General features: G+C 37.3%; 2 protein-coding genes and 1 pseudogene across 4 annotated transcripts in view; all 3 read left to right on the forward strand.

Annotated features, from left to right (window-relative positions):
- The window catches only part of ZNF652 (zinc finger protein 652), a 101,391-nt gene that overhangs the window by 18,396 nt on the left and 57,851 nt on the right, over positions 1 to 25,144 (forward strand). The window lies entirely within an intron of this gene.
- LOC119513197 lies at positions 20,555 to 21,563 on the forward strand (annotated as a pseudogene).
- Positions 22,058 to 24,689, forward strand: LOC119513196 (cullin-4A-like). Its single transcript, XM_037808188.1, has 2 exons — positions 22,058 to 22,771; positions 23,492 to 24,689. Exons 1-2 carry the CDS (start codon positions 22,152 to 22,154, stop codon positions 24,396 to 24,398), a joined length of 1,527 nt encoding a protein of 508 aa, XP_037664116.1. The 5' UTR covers positions 22,058 to 22,151; the 3' UTR covers positions 24,399 to 24,689.

A 25,144-nucleotide genomic window follows, 5' to 3' on the forward strand; every position in this document is an offset into this window, starting at 1 on the left:
TTTCTTTTTTTTCTTTTTTTTTTTTTTAACTTTCCCTTCTTTTTTCAAATCACCTGTATGAAAAAAAAAGTTAAAAAGAAAACAAACATACAATAAAAGAGCATTTCAAAGAGACCATAGCAAGGGAGTAAGAAAAAGACAACTAACCTAAGATAACTGCTTAACTTCCAACATGTTCCTACTTTACCCCAAGAAAGTTACATAATATAGCAACATTTCAGTGAACTTGTTCCTACTACAACCATCAGAAATTAACAGACCATAGTCATTTCTGGGCATCCCCAGAACGTTAAATAGCTTATCTGTTCTTCTTGGATTATTGTTCCCCCTTCCTTAATTGCTCTCTACTGCTAGTTCCCCTACATTCTACATTATAAACCATTTGTTTTACATTTTTCAAAGTTCACATTAGTGGTAGCATATAATATTTCTCTTTTTGTGCCTGGCTTATTTCGCTCAGCATTATGTCTTCAAGGTTCATCCATGTTGTCATATGTTTCACCAGATCGTTCCTTCTTACTGCCGCGTAGTATTCCATCGTGTGTATATACCACATTTTATTTATCCACTCATCTGTTGAAGGACATTTGGGTTGTTTCCATCTCTTGGCAATTGTGAATAATGCTGCTATGAACATTGGCGTGCAGATATCTGTTCGTGTCACTGCTTTCCGATCTTCCGGGTATATACCGAGGAGTGCAATCGCTGGATCGAATGGTAGCTCTATATCTAGTTTTCTAAGGAACTGCCAGACTGACTTCCAGAGTGGCTGAACCATTATGCAGTCCCACCAACAATGAATAAGAGTTCCAATTTCTCCACATCCCCTCCAGCATTTGTAGTTTCCTGTTTGTTTAATGGCAGCCATTCTAACCGGTGTTAGATGGTATCTCATTGTGGTCTTAATTTGCATCTCTCTAATAGCTAGTGAAGCTGAACATTTTTTCATGTGTTTCTTGGCCATTTGTATTTCCTCTTCAGAGAACTGTCTTTTCATATCTGTTGCCCATTTTATAATTGAGCTGTCTGTACTATTGTCATTGAGTTGTAGGATTTCTTTGTATATGCAAGATATCAGTCTTTTGTCAGATACATGGTTTCCAAAAATTTTTTCCCATTGAGTTGGCTGCCTCTTTACCTTTTTGAGAAATTCCTTTGAGGTGCAGAAACTTCTAAGCTTGAGGAGTTCCCATTTATCTATTTTCTCTTTTGTTGCTTGAGCTTTGGGTGTAAAGTCTAGGAAGTGGCCTCCTAATACAAGGTCTTGAAGATGTTTTCCTACATTATCTTCTAGGAGTTTTATGGTACTTTCCTTTATATTGAGATCTTTGGTCCATTTTGAGTTAATTTTTGTGTAGGGGGTGAGGTAGGGGTCCTCTTTCATTCTTTTGGATATGGATATCCAACTCTCCCAGCCCCATGGAGTGGGACCTTTTAATCCTGGTAGAATGAATGTGGCAGGAGACATATTTCAGAATGGAGGATTTGCAACTCAACATAATCCTGATTTTTTTTACATTGCTTTCGTTGCGTTACCTGCTTTTGCCTGGAAGGCAAATTCTGGGAGGATGGTCTTCCCGGAGAGGACTTTTCCAAGTCAGTATTATGCAGCCAAAACAGGGCCAGGGACCCATGAAGGGGACCCAGACCAAGTCCAAAGAGCCCTGAGGAGAGGGTCAGGAAAGATGCCAGAAACCTTTTTGACGACTCCCCGAAGCTGTGCTTTCCTGGCTTGCCCAGCAGATAATGCTCTTCAGCAAACTGTTCCCCACAGACCTAAGGAGGCACTGTGTCTTTACACCTCTACCGCCCCTGCGCCTGCGGAGTCTGTGTTGCAGCAGTCACTGCAGTAGTCCCTGTCTGGGGCAGCCTGGAGCAGCAGCTCGGAGCTGGGACCTTCACCAATCAAAAGCCATGATGAGTGCTTGGCCCTGCACCACCCTGTACTTGGGGAAGAGGACTTCCATGTTCCTCCCCTCTGCAGCAGCCAGCCAGGGGCTCTGGCAGTCTCCGCGGAGCGAGCTACAGTTCTTTACTGCAGTTTCTCAGCTTCTTCCTCGCACTCTTCCCTGGGTGCGCTACAATGCTCCCCTGGCCTCCAGAGCTGAACAGTTATTTCAGACACTGCCTGCCTGTCCGCTAGCTGTTTTGGAGGAGGAGTGAATCCTGGATCTCCCTATTCTACCATCTTCCCCAGAAGTTTCCACCTATTGTGTGTGTGTGTGTGTGTGTGTGTGTGTGTTTTCTCTATTTTATTTACATCCTTTCTGTAAAATATTTCATTTCTCTTGACTTTCATACTAAGATAGAATATTCTACCTAATAAAATTTGCAGTCTACTTGGTCGCTGAATGTTCAGGAATTTAATCTATTTTATGCAATGTGATTTACATCTAAAGTATTTTATTGAAAACACCCATACTACTACCACCGCCAGACCTCTTGTTTACAAATATCTTTATTTTAATATAAAAATTGTAGAACTAGAAGATGGATAGTGAATTGAGGGAACAAAATAATTTTATATAATAATCAAATTTTATTTAAGTTGTAATTACATAACTTGTCTCTGATTTTCATTTTTTTAAATTATTTTTTGTTAAATAAATTGTAGGCTTACAGAAAAACCATGCATAAAATACGGAGTTCCCATATACTGCCCTATTATTAACACCTTGCATTAGTGAGTACATTTGTTAAAATTGATAAAAGAACATTTTTTTATAATTGTACTGATTATCGTTTTTAAATCACCATTTTATTATTTGCTTTCATTTTTAAGAGTTTAGACTCTTTCCTCTAAATAAAAGACCTGCTTTAAAAACTAAGAATAGTCTGTATAAGAGTTGATTAGGGCCTGAACTGGAGAGTTTTGTCACCAATTGGGATGGGGAGGACAGGGCAGTTTTGAAAAAACAGGATTTGTCAGTTCATTAGATATTGGGATAAGGAAGAGGGAGCAGCCAAAAATGAACCTGAGTTTTTGAATCTGAAAGAGAAACTATGGCTGCTTCATTTGTATCTTCCATAAACTTGACCAAAAATAAGAACTTAAAAAATGAACAGCTTCTTAGAACTGAGAGAACTATATAGCATTCTTGTTTTAGAAACAGTAAAATGTGTAGCTTAAAGGTGAAGTTACATGGTATGTGTTGGCTCAGAATGGAGGGAGCAAAACAGGGAAGGAAGACACTGGGTTTTGTGTGTGTGTGTGTGTGTGTGTGTGTGTTTTAATTAAATTCAGTTTTATTGAAATACATTCACACACCATACAATCATCCATGGTATACAATCCACTGTCCACAGTATGATAACATAGTTATGCGTTCATCACCACAATCTATCTCTGAACATTTTCCTTACATCAGAAAGAACCAGAACAAGAATAAAAAATAAAGGTGAAAAAAGAACACCCAAATCATCCCCCCATCCCACCCCATTTGTCCTTTAGTTTTTATCCCCATTTTTCTACTCATCCATACACTAGATAAAGGGGGTGTGATCCACAAGGTCTTCACAATCACACTGTCACCGTTTGTAATCTACATTACTATATAATTGTCTCCAGGAGTCCAGACTGCTGGGTTGGAGTTTGGTAGTTTCAGGTATTTACTTCTAGCTATTCCAATACATTAAAACCTAAGAGGTGTTATCTATATAGTGCATAAGAATGTCCACCAGAGTGACCTCTCGACTCCATTTGAAATCTCTCAGCCACTGAAACTATTTCGTCTCATTTTGCATCCCCCTTTTGGTCAAGAAGATACTCTCAGTCCCATGATGCTGGGTCCACATTCATCCCCGGGAGTCATACTCTGCATTGCCAGGGAGATTTACACCCCTGGGAGTCGGGTCCCACGTAGAGGGGAGGGCAGCAAGTTCACCTGTTGAGATGGCTCAGTTAGAGAGAGAGAGGGCCACATCTGAGCAACAAAGAGATACTCAGGGGGAGACTCTTAGGCACCATTACATGCAAGTTTAGACTCTCCTTTGTGGTAATGAGCTTCATAAGGGCAAGTCCCATGCTCGAGGGCTCAGCACATCAAACCGCCAGTCCCAATGTTTGTGACAATATCAACACCAGTCCAGGTGAGGATGTCCAACACATTCGCACCTTCCCCCAGATCCTCGGGGCTGGGGAGGGGGAGGCTGTAAATATATTTTTTATTATCTGCCCAAATTACTCTGGGATGTGTCACTATTTCACTCCAGCCTATACTAACCTACCGTATCTCACTTCCTATTCAAAGTTCCATGCAATTGTGGTGTTTGAACAAATCGACTGTAGAGTTGTACTGTTTAGAAACTTTAGATCCTGTACCAAATAGATATCTATTCCCTTGGTCTCATATGGAAGTTGAAGTTTTAAAACACAATCAGTTTCAACCTTTACCCTTTGGCCTGGCTTGCCCTGGTCTTAACCAGACCTGCTTCATTCATATCACTAATTGAAGTCTGGGCTCTTTTTCAGCTTTTTTTTTTTGACAGTGGCTGTATGCACTAATACTGACATTCATATCTGCCGAGCTCTAGCTCTGAGTTTCAGGAGACACTGGGTTTTTAACATCGAGAGAGCTGTGGTTGTGTTCTGTGCTTACATCTGATTTTTTATACGAAGAAAAATGCTTCAGATCATTGTATTGACAGTAAAAAACAACAATGCAATACAACAATGACTGACAAAGATGAGAATTCTGGTTATCTCACAGTTTTCTAAAATAGTCTTCTGCTCACTATATAAGCATAAGTGTACTTCGTTTGGCTCATGGTCTCTTCGTTGGTGTATATGTGAAGGTGGCAGAACGTGGTGTCAGCTGGAGAATATACATAAGCAACTTTAATATCAGCTCTCAGTAAAATAATGACTTGAGCAATATAGATCTTAAACCTTACCTTTAGCCAGATCTACACTGTAAGTTCTGTGTGAAGACAAAAAGAATTTTTTGGTGTCATTTCATTGTCCTTTCCTTGAAAATTAAAAGCTAATTATCCAATTAGTCTTGGATATAGCGGTGACTCTACTTCTAGCAGCTACTGGCTAGCAGGTTGACTTCTGTTCCTGACTGAGTGGTGATCTTACTAGGCAAGTTGCTTTACTTCTAACATATTTCACTTTTCTATTAGTGTATTTGGGATTAAAGTTTTATTAATTCAGAAATATACCATATTATTTACATTACAGTTTTTAGGAATGTGAAATTTATGTTATATAAAGAGAAAATTATATATAGTCATAATACGGAAGGATTTTCACACTTGTCATTTACTTCCTCTTATCCAAAGGTTAATTTAGATTTCTTCGTAGTTGCTGTAAAATTTTTTTCTCCATTGTCAGTTCTAGTGTCCTATATGTTTCTAAATTATGATATAATTTTTGGTCTTGCAAACTAATTGTCAGGTCTGTAAACTCCCTGAGACCAGGAACCATATCTGTCGTGTTCACAGTTGTGTCTGTGCCACCTGGCACATAGTAGGCGCTCAATAAATACTTGTTGAATGTTAATAAAAGTCTGCTGGTATTTTGAGGCTTGGTTATATTTTAAGTGTTTCTAATGCCTAGTTAAATTATGATTGCATTTTTTGTCAACTTCTTTCATGAACACTTGGATCTGGATGATCTTAAACATTGAATCTGAATGGGTTTGATGAATTCAAGTTTGTTTTTTTTATTTTTTAAGTTTAGCCTTGATTGTTTATTTCAGAAACAATGTATGTTTGTGGTAAAAAAATTAGGAATTCTAGATAACCCCTTACCACCACCCCTCACCTCTACCCCCTTCCCCCCAAATCATCTGTTATCTTGGTTGGATTTCATTTTAAGGAAGAAAAGAGCATAATAATTATTTACTTGATTAGTTCTCGCTCTCACCAACTTTCCTGTATTTACAAAAGAAATTAATACTTATTTGACAGGAATTCTGTGATTCTTAGATAAATTTTTTTTTTGGCCAGGGGACCAAATACACTTTGTCTCTGTGATCAAAACTCTCCTTGGTTGCTCTAGCTACATTTCTTACAGATGTTGTCAAAAGCAGTGATAGAAAATTTGCATTGATGTGAACTAGGGTGAAAATTCTTTGATTTTTAACAAGGGAAGTATAAGTAAAGATATTATAATAGAAATTTACATTACTATTTAAAATGTTTTCTTCATCATAATTAGATGAAGAGGAATTAGACTTAGTCCTTGTCCCTAGGCCTCTGGCTGGGCAGCCTGCTTTGTCATGTTGGCAATAAATCAGGGTTCACTTTATGTTGGATTTGGATTGTGACAAAAGTTAAGCACATACAAAGACACACACACGCAAAGCAAACAAACAGACAAAATATTTATTAAGGTTTTGGACTGATTACATCTACTCATAGAGCGTATATTGTGAAGAGCTGTGGTTTTCTTTAGATTAAGAAAGGCACTGTATAAAAATCGTCTCCCCACATAAATACTTCCTTCACCTATTCATTTGTCTGCAGGCTGGGAGCCTGTTCACTTCCTATTGGGCTCAGTGCCTTTGAGGCTCATGGGCTCGTGCTTTTAGACATTCAGCACAGTTAAGATATAAATGTCCAAAGTGTATATTGTTACTAATTAATTTTATGTGCTAAAAATAACTCCTTTGTAATTTAAGGAGAGCTAGTGTCTTGAACATTCAGAAATTTGGATGTTTGGGATTTTTTTTGTTGTCTTATCAAAATATGCAGTCATTCACAGTTCATATAGAGAACGATATTTTGTGAAAAGTAATTAAGAATTCTGTGTGGAGAAAATCTTTTATATATCTGAACGTCTCACACCAGCTTTCCCAGCTCAGGTTATTACTGACCAGTTACTGTGCCAGGGAGCAGATAGCCAAGAATAATTTTATGTGATGCTGAGGGATTTTTCTTCCTCACAAATACATTGTTAAATTGCCCTGTGTTCTATGGTTTAGCCTTGAGTTAAAATTTTAGTGTTGTTATGTCACCAATAACAGAGACTTAACCGATACGATACATGTATGTGTATGTCTGTATGCATAAGGACTGTGCTTCTCTTCCGTTTAAATGAAGAGTTGAGATGTGTTTCCACATGAAGATACATTGATTTTTTTTTTCTCTCTCTCTCTGCTTTACTTGGCAGTTAATGAAAAAACTCTTGCTCGAAAGTTGCAGATCCCTTGAGGGCAACAAACACTACATTCAAAATGAAACTAGCCTACTATTTCTGCAACATGCAGTGGTTTATGTCAGAAGCTGTTTTGGTCTTAACTTTGATATTGTCCCCTTTTCTTTGAAGTGGTCATATTTTAATTTGGAGTGGTTTTAAAGTTTAGAATTTCCTGAAGTGAACATAAAAATGTTTTAATATTTTCTTATGTGGTTGTACATGAGATTGTAGAAAGCTTATCTCAAGACAACGTATTTCTTCAATAAGACCAAAAGGGAAATTAAAAAAAAAACAACTTTCCAGATTTTAGAAAGTAATGAAGTCTGAAAGTAGTTTAGGAGATATTCTGAATGAAATTGGTTTTAGGTAGATATATTATAGATATCTTTAGCTTTAAAAAAAATCTGGGCATTTTTTGGAAGGATTGTATGTATGTGACTATATTTCAATAAAATTGCATTTTTAAAAAATCTGGGCATTTTTGGTTTAGTACTTGAGGTTGTGTTTTAATATTGGAATCATTTTTATAATATAACCAAGAGAAAATTAGGCACTACATTACCTTTCCTTGTACTTTTTGTAATGTATCCATCTTTTTTCTTGGTTGATGTGTTCTGAAATTAGGTGGAGCTTAAGAGTATAGCTTTATCATACTTTTCCTTCTATATATACAATTTTAAAAGTTTAATGAACTCTTATTTTAACAAATTCCAAAATGTTTTCTTGTAATGGAATTCTGTTGTGGTAAGACATGTTCATCCCTGCAGCATTTTATTTTATTAAAAATTTTTTTTGCAGATTTTATTGAGATGTATTCATTTATCATATATTCTATCCAAATTATACAATCAGTATTTCACAATATCATCACACTTAGTTGTGCAATCATCACACTCACTTTTAGACCATTTTCATTACTCCAAAAAGAAAATTATCAGACACAAAAAAAGAAAATCCAAGACACCCCATATCCCTTATCTCCCCCTATTGTTGATCCCTAGTATTGGTGTAGTGCAGCAGTTACTGTTGATGAAAGAATTTTAAGGTATTACTGTTAACCATAGACTGTAGCTTGCAATAGGTATCCCCCCCCTCCACACACACCACTCTGTTATTAACTCTTGATACCAATGTCTTACATTTGTACCAGTTCATGCAAGTACTTCTTTAAATTTGTAGTGTTAATCATTGATAACACATAACTCTAAACAACTCCTTTAAACCAAATTCACCTACAAGACAGCACTATTCCTTATATTCTCACTAATGAGTTACCCTCACCCCATATCTATTTCCAAACATTCTAAGTTCAATCTTTGTTAGACATTTTGAACATATTAGGTTAATACTTCCCCTTCTCTAATTTCTATTTCTAGGTATCATATTCTGCATTTTAAAACTCTGAGTTTACATATTCTAGTTAGTTCACATTAGTGAAATCATATAATACCTGTCCTTTAGCGTCTGACTGATTTCACTCAGCATTGTGTCCTCAAGATTTGTTCATGCTGTCGCATGCTTCAGAATCTCATTTCTTCTTACTCCTGCGTAATATTCCATCATATGTATATTCCACGTTTTGTTTATCCATTCATCTGTTGATGAACATTTGGATTGTTTTCATCTTTTGGCAGTTGTGAACAGTGCCACTATAAATGTCGGTGTGCAAATGTCTGTTTGTGTCCCTGCTTTCAGATCTTCTGGGTATATACCGAGTAGTGGAATTGCCGAATCATATAGCAACTCAATATTTAGTTTTCTGAGGAACTGCCAAACTGTCTTCCACAGCAGCTGTACCATTTTACACTCCCACCAGCAGTGAATACGTGTTCCTATTTCTCCACATCCTCTCCAACACCTGTAGTTTCCTGTTTAATAGCAGCCATTCTTATTGGTGTGAGATAATATCTCATTGTGGTTTTGATTTGCATTTCCCTAGTAGCTAATGAAGATGAACATCTTTTCATGTGCTTTTTAGCTATTTGTATTTCCTCTTTGGAAAAACGTCTATTCATATCTGTATTAGTTAGGGTTCTCTAGGGAAACAGAATCAACGAGAGATATCTGTAAATGTAAGATTTTATGAAAGCATCTCACGCAGCTTTGGGGATGCATGAGTCCAAATTCCGTATGGCAGGCAGTGACATGGCAGCTCCAATGAAGGTGTTCAATGAACTCCTCAGACAGCGAATGGCAACTCCGATGAAGGTGTTTGATGAACTCCTCAGGAAATGCTTTGCTGGCTAGCTGAAGAAGAAGTGAAGGTCCTCTCCCTCTCTTCCTTAAAAGTCTCCAACTGATTGGATTAAATCCAGGTGATTGAATTCTCTCATTGTGTAAGATACGCCCTTCATTGGTATACAATCAGTCACAGCTGCAGTCAGTTGACTGATGATTTAATAAACCAGCCTTCTGGTTCATTAACCAGCCACAAATGTCCTTGCGGTAACGGTTAGGCCAGTGCTTGCTTGACCAGACACCTGGACACCATCACCTGGCCAAGTTGACACATGAACCTAACCATCGCAGTATCTTTGCTCATTTTATAATTGGGTTGTTTGTCCTTTTATTGTTGAGTTGTAGGATTTCTTTATGTATACTGGATATCAAAGCCTTATCTGATACATAGTTACCAAATATTCTCTCCATTGAGTTGGCTGTCTCTTCACCCTTTTGACAAAGTCCTTTGAAGCACAGAAGTGTTCAGTCTTGAGGATTTCCCATTTACCTATTTTTTATTTCATTGCCTGTGCTTTGGGTGAAGGTCTAAGAAGCTACCTCCTATCACTAAGTCTTGAAGATGTTTCCCTACATTTTCTTCTAGGAGTTTTATGGTATTGGCTCTTATGTATAGGTCTTTAATCTTTTTTCAGTTAATTTTTATATAGGGTGTGAGGTAGGTATTCTCTTTCATACCTTTGGATATGGATATCCAGTTCTCCCAGCACCATTTATTGAAAAGACTATTCTTTCCCAGTTCGGTGGATTTGGGGGCCTTGTCAAAAATCACATGACTGTAGTTCTGAGGATCTGTTTCTGAACTCTGAATTTGATTCCATTGATCACTATATCTATCTTTGTGCCAAAATACCATGCTATTTTGACCACTATGGCTTTATAATAGGCTTTAAAGTCAGGAAGTATAAGACCTCCTGCTTCATTCTTCTTTTTCAGGATATTTTTGACTATTTGAGACCCCTTTCCCTTCCAAATAAATTTGATAACTAACTTTTCCAATTCTGCAAAGTAGGTTGTTGGAATTTTGATTGCTATTGCATTGAATCTGTAAATCAGTTTGGGTTAGAATTGACATCTTAAGAACATTTAGCCTTCCTGTCCATGAGCACAGAATGTCTTTGCACCTGTTTAGGTCCTCTTTGATTTCTGTAAGCAATGTTTTGTAATTTTCTGAGTACAGGTCCTTCTTTGGTGAAGTTTATTCCTAGGTACTTGGTTCTTTTAGTTGCTATTGTGAATGGAATTTTTTTTCTTAATTGCCTCCTCGGTTAGCTCATTCCTAGTGTATAGAAACACTGCTGATTTTTGCATATTGATCTTGTATCCCGTCACTTTGCTGAATTTATTAGCTCAAGTAGCCTTGTTGTAGATTTCTCAGGACTTTCCAAATACAGGATCATGCAAATAATGAGAGTTTTACTTGTTCCTTTCCAATTTGGATGGCTTTTATTTCTTTTTCTTGCCTAATTGCTTTTGTGAGAACCTCTAGCACAATGTTGAATTACTACAGTGGTGACAGTGGGCATTCTTGTCTTGTTCCCAATCTTGGAGAGAAGGCTTTCTCTGTCCCTATTGAGTACGATGTTGGCTGTGAGTTTTTCATATATGCCCTTTATCATATTAAGGAAGTTTCCTTCAATTCCTACCTTTTGAAGTGTTTTTATCAAGAAAGGGTTCTGAACTTTGTTGAATGCTTTTCAGCGTCAATCGAGATGATCATGTGTTTTTGTCCCTTTCAATTCATTAGTGTGGTATATTGCATTAATTATTTTCTTGTGTTTAACCACCCTTGCATACCTGGAATAAACCCCACTTGGTCATGGTGTATAATTCTTTTAATGTGCCATTGATTTTATTTGCAAGTATTTTGTTGAGAATTTTTGCATCTCTATTCATTAGGGAGTTTGGCCTATAGTTTTCTTTTCTTTAGTATTTTTATTAGGTTTTGGTATTAGAGTGATATTAGCTTCATAGAATGAGTTAGGTAGTGTTCTAGTTTGCTAATGCTGCTGGAATGCAAAACACCAGAGATGGATTGGCTTTTGTAAAAGGGGGTTTATTTGGTTACACAGTTACAGTTTTAAGGCCATAAAGTGTCCAAGGTAACGCATCAGCAATTGGGTACCTTCACTGGAGGATGGCCAATGTCCGGAAAACCTCTGTTAGCTGGGAAGGCATGTGGCTGGCGTCTGCTCCAAGTTCTGGTTTCAAAATGGCTTTCTCCCAGGACGTTCCTCTCTAGGCAGCAGTTCCTCAGAAATGTCACTCTTAGTTGCTCTTGTGGTGTCTGTCCTCTCTCAGCTTCTCTGGAGCAAGAGTCTGCTTTCAATGGCTGTCTTCAAACTGTCTCTCATCTGCAGCTCCTGTGCTTTCAAAGTGTTCCTCTTGGCTGTAGCTCCTCTTCAAAACGTCATTCACAGCTGCACACTGAGTTCCTTCTGTTATGTCAGCTCATTTTATATGGCTCCACTGATCAACTTAGACCCACCCTGAATGGGTGGAGCAACAACTCCTTGGAAATTATCCAGTCAGAGTTATCACCTACAGTTGAGTGGGGCACATTTCCATGCAAACAACCTAATCTAAATGTTCCAACTTAATCCCCACTAATATGTCTGCCCCACAAGATTGCATCAAAGAATATGGCTTTTTCTGGGGGGCATAATACATTCAAACCAGCACAGGTAGTGTTCCCTTTTCTTCAGTTTTTTCTTCCCGTCAGCATTTAAACATGCTCATGTCTCTCCAGTCTTTAAAAAAATAGACTAAAACTTTTCCTCTATTTTTAGCTCCATTCTAGCTTCTGTTCTGTCACCTTCATCAGCCCCCACTTCCTCCTCAGTACACTACAGCCTGCGTTCTTTCACCTCTTAGTCTGTAGGTACACTGCTGCTATTTCTGCCTCTATCAGTCTTCCTCTTCTCACTCTCATCCTTTTACCACTCACTTCTCGACTTTCACTTGGCTAACGACTCCTACCCTTCCTGTGGGTTACACTTTGGCAGTTGCGTCCTCTAGTGAAGTTTCCCACCCACCAGTGACTCTCCTTCTTGGCTCCCTAGGTACCCTCCGCACCCTCTGTGGTGGCATTTATCATACTAAGTGGTCATTGCTGGTTTGTTTGTACTCCTCATTAGAGTCTGAAATCCTTGAAAGCAAGAACTATGTCTTATACACATTGATACCCCAAGGCTTAGCATAATGTCTCAAAAAATATTGAATGAATGAATCAGTTAGCAGTTGACTCATCATAAGGCTACTTTTTTGTTTATTAGAGCTATATATATATAACTCACTCTGACACCATTTACAAAGAGAACAAAATTGTTAATATTTATATAATGATGTGTTAACTAATAATCTGTTTGTACACACACACACACACCACCACCACCACCAAAATAGGAGCACACATCTTTTCTGTAATGATTTAGCATGTATCTTTTTTTTTTTTAATAATTTATACCATTTATTTCTAGAAAGTGTTTCTACAAATACGTCATGGAATAACGTCCTGATTTTTTCACTTTACATTACAGCAGAAGCATTTTCCATGCAAATTAAAATCCTTCATATACATTATTTTAAGGGGTACAGAATATGCTATGGTGTGGACTTACCATAATTTATCTAACCATTATTCCACTGTTGGCTGACAACACAATATTTTAAATTTTACCTTATTGTAAATACCACACCGAGTATTTTTAGGCTGAAAACCTTGCTCCATTTTTTAAAAATTCGGTTTCATTGAGATATATTCAGATACCATACAGTCATCCATGGTGCACAATCAGCTGTTCCCAGTACCATCATATAGTTGTGTATTAGCATGTGTGTTTTTGATAACTAGTTTAGTAGTTTAGGTGGGACTGTAATTTCTTTTATTTATTTATTTTTTGTAATTTCTTTTAACTTGCAGAATGATGAGAGATGTTTCTGGACAGTTGCTTCTTGAAGGCTGTAATACTAGCATTTATTTATTTGTTTGTTTGTTTCTATAACTAATGGGCCAGTTCCAATTATAGATACCATTTGTATATTATCTCCAACTGAGGCTCGTAGAGAGGACATAACCACCTGTGGTAATGAGGGCATCAAAGGGCCTCCTTTTTCTACCATATCACACTGTATTTCTGGCCTGGTGGAGAATTGTCAAAGAAGAGAGGTCTGCCCTGGCAATAAAGATTGGGAGTCCTCAGCATATAGGTGGTATTTGAGGTCATAAGAATGAATGAGCTGTCACTTGGAAGAGCGATAAGAAAAGAATGTTAAAGACAGAACCTTAGATATCAGTATTTAGAAGATGGGTAGGGGAGGAAAAAGGATTAGAAGGAATGTCAGAAACACGAAGAACTAGAAGGAATGATGATGACAAGGAAGATGGAATTTTTTAGTGTCAAATGTCCATCTGGAAGTGAAGTAAGTTGAGGTTGCCCATTAGACTCAGCAGTGGGAAGTCATTGCGACTTATACTTTCAGTGGAGTGATGGAAACAAGTCCAATTGCTGTGGGTCAAAGAGTAAATTGATCATAAGGTGGTATATGGGAACTCTGTATTTTATGCATGATGTTTCTGTAAACCTAGAACTTCTCTAATTTAAAAAAAAGTGAGTAAATTGATGAAGAGGGAATAAAATACAGGAATATAAACAAGATCCTGGCTAGGTTTGATTATGACTTACTACCATGGGTGATGGTATCCTGTAGAGAAATGAGAAGAGAGGGGTGGGACATTATTATCAAGGGAACAAAAATTTGTACCTGCAAGAGCTGGAGGGAGTGGGACCAACAAAGCCTGAGCACCTAATTTTGAATGAAGAGTCACCCTAGAGGTCAGGCAGAGATGGAAGAAACAGATATAAACAAGTTTAGGGTACACACTCCTAATAATCTTAATTTTCTCTGTAAAGTAAGAGGTAGGATCATCTCCTGAAAAAAAGAGGGACCTGGATGGGATGAAAGGCTGAAGAAGAATGATGGGTATCTGGAATAAATTGATCTGTGGAACATGAGAGGTAGCTATATTGCCATGTGCTGAAGCTGGAGAGCAGGAATTTATGGCAGCACCAGTGTGACTTTTTTCTGGCAGTTTAGATGTAGGAGTAAGGAAGGCTAATTACAACCACTGTAGCTAACATTTTTGCTTTTCTCCTGCCAGGTGTTGTGTTAACTTTACATGTATTATCTAATGTAATCCTCCCACTACCCCCATAAGAGATTTATTTTTATTATCCTCATTTTACAAGAAGACCAAGGCTATACGTAGGCCCCATAGCTAAGCCCCAGTGATAGTTCCAGAACTCAGCTCAAGTGTAAGCCTTAACCATTACACTAATTAATTCAAGACTCTTTTTCCATGGAGAAGAAGTCTGGTGGAAGGACAAGAGGCCTTCTTGTTAAGGGATTATTCAGTCACTAAGTTGAATGGCCACCTGTTTCAGTCTTAATCCTATCTTCTGTGCTTTGCAATCGAGTGGTTTTCCTTCTACATCAGTGTTAATTTCTTCTGTCTCTCCTTTGTTAGTTCCCTGTCTTCTGCCCTAAGGCTTGGTGTTCAACCCTCTTTCTCTCTTTATTCTGTTTTCCCAGCCCCCAAATTTAAATTCTTTCTGTATACTTTCTTCTCCCAAATATGTAACTCCAGCCCTGACTTCTCCCCTGATCTCCATACTCTTATATCCTCTTCATCAATTTACTTTTTTTTTTTAATTATAGAAGTAAGATGAGGTTGCCCATTGGACTCAGCAGTGGGAAGTCATTACGACTTACAGTTTCAGCGGAGTGATGGAAATAGAAGTCCAATTGCTGTGGGTCAAAGAGTAAATTGATCATAAGGTGATATATGGGAACTCTATATTTTATGCATGATTTCTCTGTAAACCTAGAAGTTCTCTAATTTGCCTCTCAAACAACATGACTGTTTAAATTAGGATGCTTTGGGCTTCAGATACTAGAAAACCCAATTTAAATTAATTTAAACACAGGGAAAATTTATTATCACAAATAATAAGAAGCCTCAGTCTAGGACTGATTTAAGTTCGTGGCTTAGCGACGTCATCCAGTACCCTTGTACTTTCTGTTCTGCTCTGCCAGCCTCAACATGTCTGCCTTGTCCTTTGGCCAACTCCCTTCGTGGTTGCAAGATGGACATGACTGTTCCAGGCATCACATCCAGACAGGGTGACGTGCAGCAGAAGATGGTGGTTGTTTCTTTTAAGAGTTAGGAAACCTTTCCTAGAAGCCTCCCAGCAGACTTCCACTCAGATCTCACTGTCCAAAACTTGATCATGGGTCCATTTCTAACCAATTACTGACAAGGGGAGGGGATTAGAAATTAGTATTTACCCTCCAGCTGAGGGATGGGATCACTTTGCCTAGGGGGTAAATATCTGAACAAAATCAGATTTACTGCAACTGCAGTGTTAACTGCAAAATGTAAAATAAAACTCTTGATTTCTATTTCTCCTCCCTTCCAACAAACTGCTCTTTCCTAGTCTTCCACACCTACCTGCTTGCTTATGTCAAAACCTAGGCATTAATCTTGGGTTTTTTTTTTTTGTTGTTTTTCCCCAATACTCTCCCCTTCACTATCAGCAAGTTCCGTTAGCTCTGTCTCCAAAATAGGTCATTTGAGCATTTCTCCCAGTCTTCACTGCTACCACCTGAGTCCAAGCCATCATCGCCACTTACTTAGACTATTAAAACATCTTCTTACTGATCTTTATGATTTGATTTCATATTTGCCTCCCAATGGTCCATTTTCCACATAGCAGTCAGAATGATTGGAATAGCTAAGAGGAAATACTTGAAACTGTCAAACTGCAACCCAGTGACCTTGATTCTTGAAGAGACAATTGTATAACTATGTAGCTTGCACAGTGTGACCATGTGATTGTGAAAACCTTGTGGATCACACTCCCTTTATCCAGTATATGGACAGATGAGTGGGAAAATGGGGACAAAAATTAGATGAAGAATAGGGTGGGATGGAGGAGATGGAAAGTTTTGGGTGTTCTTTTTTGCTTTTATTTTTATTTTGGAGTAAGGAAAATGTTCGAAAATTGATTCTGGTGATGAACACACAACTGTATATGGTGCTGTGAATAATTGATTGTACACCAGGGATGACTGTAGGATGCATGAATATATCTCAATAAAACTATTAAAAAGAAATGAACAATGGGGAAAGGAGGAGAATGGGATGTTTTGGACGTTCTTTTTTATTTTAATTTTTATTTTATTTTTTGGAATAATGAAAATGTTCAAAGATTGAATGTGGTGATTAATGTACAACTATATGATGATACCGTAAGCAACTGTACACTTTGGATGACTGTATGTTATGTGAATATATTGCAATAAAATTGTATTAAAAATAAAAAAAAAACAATTCAGATTATATCAGTCACCTAGTTTTAATTTAATCTTCTATGATTGATCAACTGTGAATAGAATAAAATCCAACACCGGTTTATACCAGACCTTATGTGATCTGGTGCCTGCATATCTCTCAGACCTCATTTGTAATATCCTCCCTGTCCTTTACTGTGCTCTGGTCTCATTGGCCTGCTTTCTACCTGGTTCCTACCTCCAGTCCTTTTTTTGCATTAGCTTTTTCTTAAGGCTGCTCTTGCCTCAGAACTTTGTCTAGCTGGGTTTTACATTCAGATCCTTCCTCAAATGTCATCTTTTCAGAGAGGCTGTCCCTGACTATTGTTTTTTTTTTTAATATAATTTTTTTTGTTAGAGTAGTAGGTTTGCAGAAAAATCATGCAGAAAAGACAGTTTCCGTAAACCCCACTATTATTAACTCTGCATTAGTGTAGTACTTTTGTTACGATTGATGAAAGAAAATTATTGTAATTGTACTCTTAACTATAGTCCATAGTTTAGTTTACATTAGTGTTCATTGTTTGGGTTGTACAGTCCTATGATTTTTTTAGAAGTTTATTCTGGTAACATATATACAACTTAAAATTTACCCGTTTAACCAGACTCAAATATATAATATAGTAGTTTTAATTACATTCATAAATGATATCCTACCATCACCCAATTCATTATCCAAACTTTTCCATCACTCCTCACAGAAATTCCATAGTAATTTAGCATTAATTCCACATTTCCTCTCCCCACCTTGGTTCCTGGTAACCTGTATTCTAGTATCTGACTCTGAATTTGCTTATTCTAATTATTTCATATCAGTGAGATCATACAATATTTGTCGTCTTGTGGCTGGCTTATTTCACTCAACACGATGTCTTCAGGGTTCATCCATGTTGTTGCGTATATCAGAACTTCATTACTTTTTATGTCTGAAAAATATTCCATGGTATGTATATGTCACATTTTGTGTATCTGTTCATCCGTTGATGGACACTTGGGTTGCTTCCATCTTTTGGCAGTTGTGACTAATGCCACTTTGAACACGAGTATGCAGATTTCTGTTCGAGTCCCTGTTTTAAATTCTGTTGGGTATATAACTAGAAGTAGGATTGCAAGGTCATATGGTATTTCTATACTGAACTTTCTGAGGAATCGTCAGACTGTTTTCCACAGCAGCTGTATCATATTACATTTCCACCAACAATGAACAAGTCTTCCTATTTCTCCACATCTTCTCAACACTTATTATTTTCCATTTGTTTAATAGTAGCCACTCTAGTATGTGTGAAATGCTATCTCATTGTGGTTTTCATTTGCATTTCCCTAATGGCTAATGGTGTTTTTCATTTTTTCATGTGTTTTTTGGCCATTAGTATATCTTCTTAGAAGAAATGACTATTCAAGTTTTTTGCCCATTTTTAAATTAGTTTGCTTGTCTTTTTGTTGCTGAGTTGTAGGATTTCTTTATATATTCTGGATATTAAGACCTTATCGGATATGTTGTTTTGAAATATTTCCTCCCATTTGGTAGGTTGTCTTTTTACTTTAATATGAGGTCCTTTGTACAAAAGTTTTTAATTTTGAGGCGGTTCCATTTATCTATCTCTTCTTTTGGTATAAAGTCTAATGCTGGTATAAAGTCTTATGCTTTTGGTATAAAGTCTAAGAAACCATTACCTAGCACAGGGTCCTGAAGATGCTTCCCTATGTTTTCTTCTAGGAGTTTTATAGTTTCTGGTTCTTTGATCTGTTTTAAGTTGATTTTTAGGTATGGTGTGAAGAGGGATCAACCTTCATTCTTTTGCATATGGATATTCAGTTTTTTCCAGCACCATTTGTTAAAGGGACTATTCTTTCCCAATTGTGTGGACTTGGTACCCATGTCAAAAATGAATTGACCATAGATGTGAGGACTTATTTCTGAACTCTCAATTTGATTCCATTGGTCTATATGTCTATCCTTTTGCTAGTACCATGCTGATTTGATTACTGTAGCTTTGTAATAAGTTTTAAAATTGGGATGCTTGAGTCTTCCAACTTCATTCTTCTTTTTCAGGATGGTTTTGGCTATTTGAAACCTCTTACCCCTCCATATAAATTTGATGATTGGCTTTTCCATTTCACCAATGAAGGCTGTTAGAATTTTGATGCAAATTGTGTTGAATCTGTAAATTGCTCTGGGTAGAATTGATATCTTAACATTATTTAATCTTCCACTCCATGAACACAGAATGTCCTCCCATTTATTTAGATCGTCTTTGATTTCTTTTAGCAGTATTTTATAGTTTTCCATGTATAACTCCTTTACATTCTTGGTTAAATTTATTTCCAGATACTTTATTCTTTTAGTTGCTATTATAAATGGAATTTTTTTCTTAATTTCCTCTTTAGATTGTTCATTTTTGGTGTGTAGAAGCACTACCGATTTTTGCTTGTTGATCTTGTACCACACCACTTCGCTGAATTCGTTTATTAGCTCTTTTGTTGGTTTGGAGCTGTATGTACCCTAGAAAAGCATGTTCTTAAACTTATCCATTCCTGTGGATGTGAATCCATTATAAGTAGGATCTTCTGATGAGGTCAGTCAGGATGGTTCTTAGTCCTGTTTCTAGAGTCTTTTATAAGTGGAATGAAATTCAGACAGAAAGAGAAGAAAACCACAGACAGCACCCAGAAACTGAAATTCAGCAAAATCTGGAAGACAACAGAGAGTCCAGGAGACGTCACCATTAGCATTGCCATGTGACAGAGGAGCCCAGGACCAATAATCACCAGCAGCCGGCCCCAGAGCGCCAGTCTTGGGAAAGAAATCATCTCTGTGATGATGCCTTGATTTGGACTTTCTTTTAGCCTCAAAACCATAAGCTAATAAATTCTCATTGTTTAAGCCAACATATTGCATGGTATTTGCTTTGGCAGCCAAGGAAACTAAAACAACTCTAGTATCTTTGCTGTGGATTTTTCAGAATTTTCTATATATAGGATCATGTCATCTGCAAAAAGGGAAAGTTTTACTTCTTCCTTTCCAGTTTGGATGCCTTTTATTTCTTTTACTAGCTTTATTGCTCTGGCCAGAACTTCCAGTACAATAGTGAATAACAGTGGTGACAGTGAGCATCCTTATCTTGTTCCTGATCGTAGAGGGAAAGCTTTCAGTCTTTCACCATTGATTATGATATTAGCTGTGTATTCTTCATATGTGCGCTTTATCATATTGTGGAAGTTTCTTTTTATTCCTAGTTTGCTAAGTTTTTATCAAGAAGGGGTGCTGGATTTTGTCAAATGTCTTCTCTGCATTAATTGAGATGATCATGTGATTTTTTTTTCCTTTGTTCTAATAATATGATGTATTATATTATTTGATTTTCTTAGTCTTACCACCATATCTGGAATAAATTCTACATTATGGTGGTGTATAATTCTTTTAATATGCTGTTGATTCAGTTTGCTAGCCCTTTGTTCAGGATTTTTGCATCGATACTGTGATGGTTAGGTTCATGTGTCAACTTGGCCGCGTGATGGTGCCACTGGTCAAGCAAGCACTGGCCTAACCATTAATACAAGGGCATTTCATGGCTGGTTAATTAACCAGAAAGCTGGTTTATTAAGTAATCAGTCAACTGGTTGCATCTGTGGCTGATTACATCTGATCAACTAAGGGAGTGTCTCCTGCAATGAGAGAATCCAGTCAGTTGGATTTAATACAATCAGTTGGAGACATTTAAGGGAGAAGAGAGAACTTTCATTTTTTCCTTCAGCTAGCCAAACTGTCCTGGGGAGTTCATCAAGGACCTTCATTGGAGTTGCCAGCTTGTGACATGCCCTATGGAATCTGGACTTGTGCATCCTCACAGTTCCATGAGACACTTTTATAAAACCTCATATTTACAGATCTATCCTATCGGTTCTGTTTCCCTAGAGAACCCTAAGACAGTTTGCTACTGGGAGTGGTTGTTGAGAAATCTTAAGATGGCCTTTTACAATTGGTTTTCAACTCTGATTAAATTCAGAGGCACTAATGATTCTATTTCCAATAATTAAGATGACAGCCCATGGCATGAATTGGCAATAAAGATACATATCACCATTTGATTCTCCTACTCATACTCTTTTAAGAGGCAAGGCGATGGCAGATGAGACCCCCAAGAAGGGGAACTTTTCGGCTCTCTTTGGACACACCAATGGCCTCACGAAACCTGCTTCTGTCGCGGCAGCTGCCACAGTCTCCACGAAACCTGGGGTCAGCAGCGGCTCAAAGAAATTAGCGATCAAAAATTTCCAAGACATACCTAAATTGTCTGATAATTACACTCAAGATACATGGCAGAAGCTTCATGAGGCAGTGAAAGCCATACAAAGTAGTACCTCCATTAAATACAACCTGGAAAAGCTCTACCAGGCTGTTGAAAATCTTTGTTCTCACAAAGTTTCCCCAACACTCTACAAACAGCTATGTCAGGTTTGTGAAGATCACGTCGAAGCACAAATCCTTCAATTTAGAGAAGACTCACTAAATAGTGTGGCAAGATCATTGCAGACAAATGATCATGATTAGAAGTATTGTCTTGTTTTTGGATTGCACTTACGTACTTCAAAATTCCATGCTTCCTTCTATATGGGATACAGGATTGGAACTATTTAGAAACCATATTGTTAGTGATAAAATGGTTCAGAGTAAAACTATTGATGGAATTTTTCTATTAATTGAACGAGAGAGAAATGGTGAAGCTGTGGACAGAAGCTTATTGTGAAGTCTACTGAGTATGCTCTCTGATCTTCAGGTATATAAAGATTCATTTGATGAAATAAGCTTCAGTGGCAGAGAGATTCCAAAAGGAGCCGAGAGGTCACTCTGGTGGGCACTCTTACGCACACTTTAGACAACCCTTTTTAGGTTCTAAAGAATTGGGGTAGCTGGTGATGGATACCTGAAACTATCAAACTACAACCCAGAACCCATGAATCTCGAAGACAGTTGTATAAAAATGTAGCTTATGAGGGGTGACAATGGGATTGGGAAAGCCATAAGGACCACACTCCACTTTGTCTAGTTTATGGATGGATGAGTAGAAATATAGGGGAAGGAAGCAAACAAACAGACAGAGGTACCCAGTGTTCTTTTTTACTTCAATTGCTCTTTTTCACTTTAATTATTATTCTTGTTATTTTTGTGTGTGTGCTAATGAAGGTGTCAGGGATTGATTTAGGTGATGAATGTACAACTATGTAATGGTACTGTGAACAATCGAATGTACGATTTGTTTTGTATGACTGCATGGTATGTGAATATATCTCAATAAAATGAAGATAAAAAAATTCATTTGAGCTGAAATTTTTGTAAGAGACTAATTGTTTATATGCTGCAGAAGGTCAAAGATTAATGCAAGAAAGAGAGGTTCCAGAATATCTTAACCATGTAAGTAAACGTTTAGAAGAAGGAGACCGAGTAATCACCTATTTAGCCCACAGTACACAGAAACCACTGATTGCCTGTGTGGGAAAACAGTTATTAGGAGAACATTTAACAGCAATTCTGCAGAAAGGGCTTGATCACTTACTCGATGAGAATAGAGTACCTGATCTCACACAGATGTACCAGTTGTTCAGTCGAGTAAAAGGCGGCCAGCAGATATTACTGCAGCACTGGAGTGAATACATAAAGACTTTTGAAACAACAATAGTTATCAATCCTGAAAAAGATAAAGATATGGTGCAAGACCTGCTAGATTTTAAAGATAAAGTGTACCACATCATAGAAGTGTGCTTTCAGAAAAATGAAAAATTTATCAACTTGATGAAGGAATCCTTTGAAACATTTATCAACGAGAGAACAAATAAGCCTGCAGAACTGATTGCAAAGCATGTTGATTCAAAGTTAAGAGCGGGTAATAAAGAAGCAACTGATGAAGAACTAGAAAGAATCCTTGACAAAATCATGATAATATTCAGGTTTATTCATGGTAAAGATGTTTTTGAAGCATTTTATAAAAAAGACTTGGCAAAAAGACTTCTTGTTGATCCTCCTGAATGCCTCTTTGTTGCTCAGATGTGGCCCTCTCTCTCTGGCTAAGCCAACTTGAAAGGTGAAATCACTGCCCTCCCCCCTACGTGGGACCAGACACCCAGGGGAGTGAATCTCCCTGGCAACGTGGAATATGACTCCCGGAGAGGAATGTAGACCCGGCATCGTGGGATGGAGAACATCTTCTTGACCAAAAGGGGGATGTGAAAGGAAATGAAATAAGCTTCAGTGGCAGAGAGATTCCAAAACGAGCCGAGAGATCACTCTGGTGGGCACTCTTACGCACACTTTAGACAACCCTTTTTAGGTTCTAAAGAATTGGGGTAGCTGGTGGTGGATACCTGAAACTATTAAACTACAACCCAGAATCCATGAATCTCGAAGACAGTTGCATAAAAATGTAGCTTATGAGGGGTGACAATGGGATTGGGAATGCCATAAGGACCAAACTCCACTTTGTCTAGTTTATGGATGGATGTGTAGAAAAGTAGGGGAAGGAAACAAACAGAGAAAGGTACCCAGTGTTCTTTTTTACTTCAATTGCTCTTTTTCACTCTAATTATTATTCTTGTTATTTTTGTGTGTGGGCTAATGAAGGTGTCAGGGATTGATTTAGGTGATGAATGTACAACTATGTAATGGTACTGTAAACAATCGAAAGTACAATTTGTTTTGTAAAAAAAAAAAAAAAAAAAAAAAAAAAGACTTCTTGTTGGAAAAAGTGCCTCAATAGATGCTGAAAAGTCTGTGTTGTCAAAACTAAAACATGAATGTGGTGCTGCATTCACCAGCAAACTGGAAGGTATGTTCAAGGACATGGAACTTTCAAAAGACATCATGGTTCATTTTAAGCAGTATATGCAGAATCGAAGTGATCCAGGATCTATCGCTCTAACAGTAATTATACTTACAATGGGATACTGGCCAACATACACACCTATGGAAGTACATTTAACTCCAGAAATGATTAAACTTCAGGAAGTATTTAAAACATTTTATCTTGGAAAGCACAGTGGTCGAAAACTTCAGTGGCAAACAACTTTGGGACATGCTGCTTTAAAAGCTGAGTTTAAAGAAGGAACGAAGGAGTTTCAGGTGTCTCTTTTCCAAACATTAGTGCTGCTCATGTTTAACAAAGAAGATGAATTCAGTTTTGAAGAAATAAAAATGGCTACTGGTATAGAGAATAGTGAATTGCGAAGAACATTACAATCACTGGCTTGTGGTAAAGCACGTGTGCTGATTAAAAGTTCAAAAGTAAAGGATGTTGAAGATGGAGACAAATTCATTTTTAATGGAGAGTTCAAGCACAAGTTGTTTAGAATAAAGATCAATCAAATTCAGATGAAAGAAACTGTTGAGGAAAAAGTTAGCACCAGGGAAAGAGTGTTTCAGGATAGACAATACCAGATTGATGCTGCTATATTAAGAATAATGAAAATGAGAAATACTCTTGGTCATAATCTTCTAGTCTCTGAATTATATAATCAGCTGAAATTTCCAGTAAAGCCTGGAGATCTAAAAAAGAGAATTGAATCTCTTATAGAAAGAGCCTATATGGAGAGAGAGAAAGACAATCTGAATCAGTACCACTACGTGGCATAATGAAGTCAGCAGACTATTTTCTTTTAGTAGAACACTAGAATGTGTCTTCAGAGCAATGAAACACATCTGTGCTGTTTCCAAGCTTTTTTGTGATTGAACCAGCTGCAGATACTTTTGGCTTAGAAGGAAAGGAAATGATTCTTGGATCATCCTTTACAAGGGTTAAGAGTTTTCATGTGGCATATGTACTTTTCTCCCCTTCAGTTCTCTTGTTCATTTAGACATTTAAATTGTTTCTGGTGCTCTGTGCAAAATAATTTTGAGATTGGACAAGAAGATATTGGTTAAAAGAAGTTGCTTTATAAGATTTTGTCCTTGTGACAAAAGCTGAAAGTTTGGTGTTTTTTTTTTGCGTGTGATCATGAATGCACAATTTTAAAGATCCTAAATGCTGCATTCTTTAGCTGTCAAGATTACTTAGGTATTCCTGAAGACCAGGTGTCTTGGTTGATGAACAGATAGATTGAAAACAAGAACCCTTAATTGGTGAACATTAGGAAGACACAGTCAGTGTTAAAAACTGGCTAATCAATTATGGAATCCAAATACTGACATCTATCGTTTCATTTATTTTCAAATAATTTTAAATTTTGATGACTGATTTTTTTATAAATCAGGTTTCTAAGTGAGACTTCTTAGATGTGCCAAGAGGACATTGTGTGTCTGATGTATTTAATATAGTAAACCATCAACGTCTTTATTTTAGCGGAGTTATTTGTGAATTTACTGTTTAAGGGTTTTGGGGG

This window comes from Choloepus didactylus, chromosome 18 (assembly GCF_015220235.1).
Source record: "Choloepus didactylus isolate mChoDid1 chromosome 18, mChoDid1.pri, whole genome shotgun sequence".
Classification (NCBI taxonomy): domain Eukaryota; kingdom Metazoa; phylum Chordata; class Mammalia; order Pilosa; family Megalonychidae; genus Choloepus; species Choloepus didactylus.

Coding starts and splice junctions, on each gene's coding strand:
- LOC119513196 (XM_037808188.1), top strand. CDS start 22,152: ATGCAAGAAAGAGAGGTTCCAGAATATCTTAACCATGTAAGTAAACGT. Junction 22,772..23,491: donor TTTTATAAAAAAGACTTGGC/AAAAAGACTTCT, acceptor AAAAAAAAAAAA/AAAAAGACTTCTTGTTGGAA.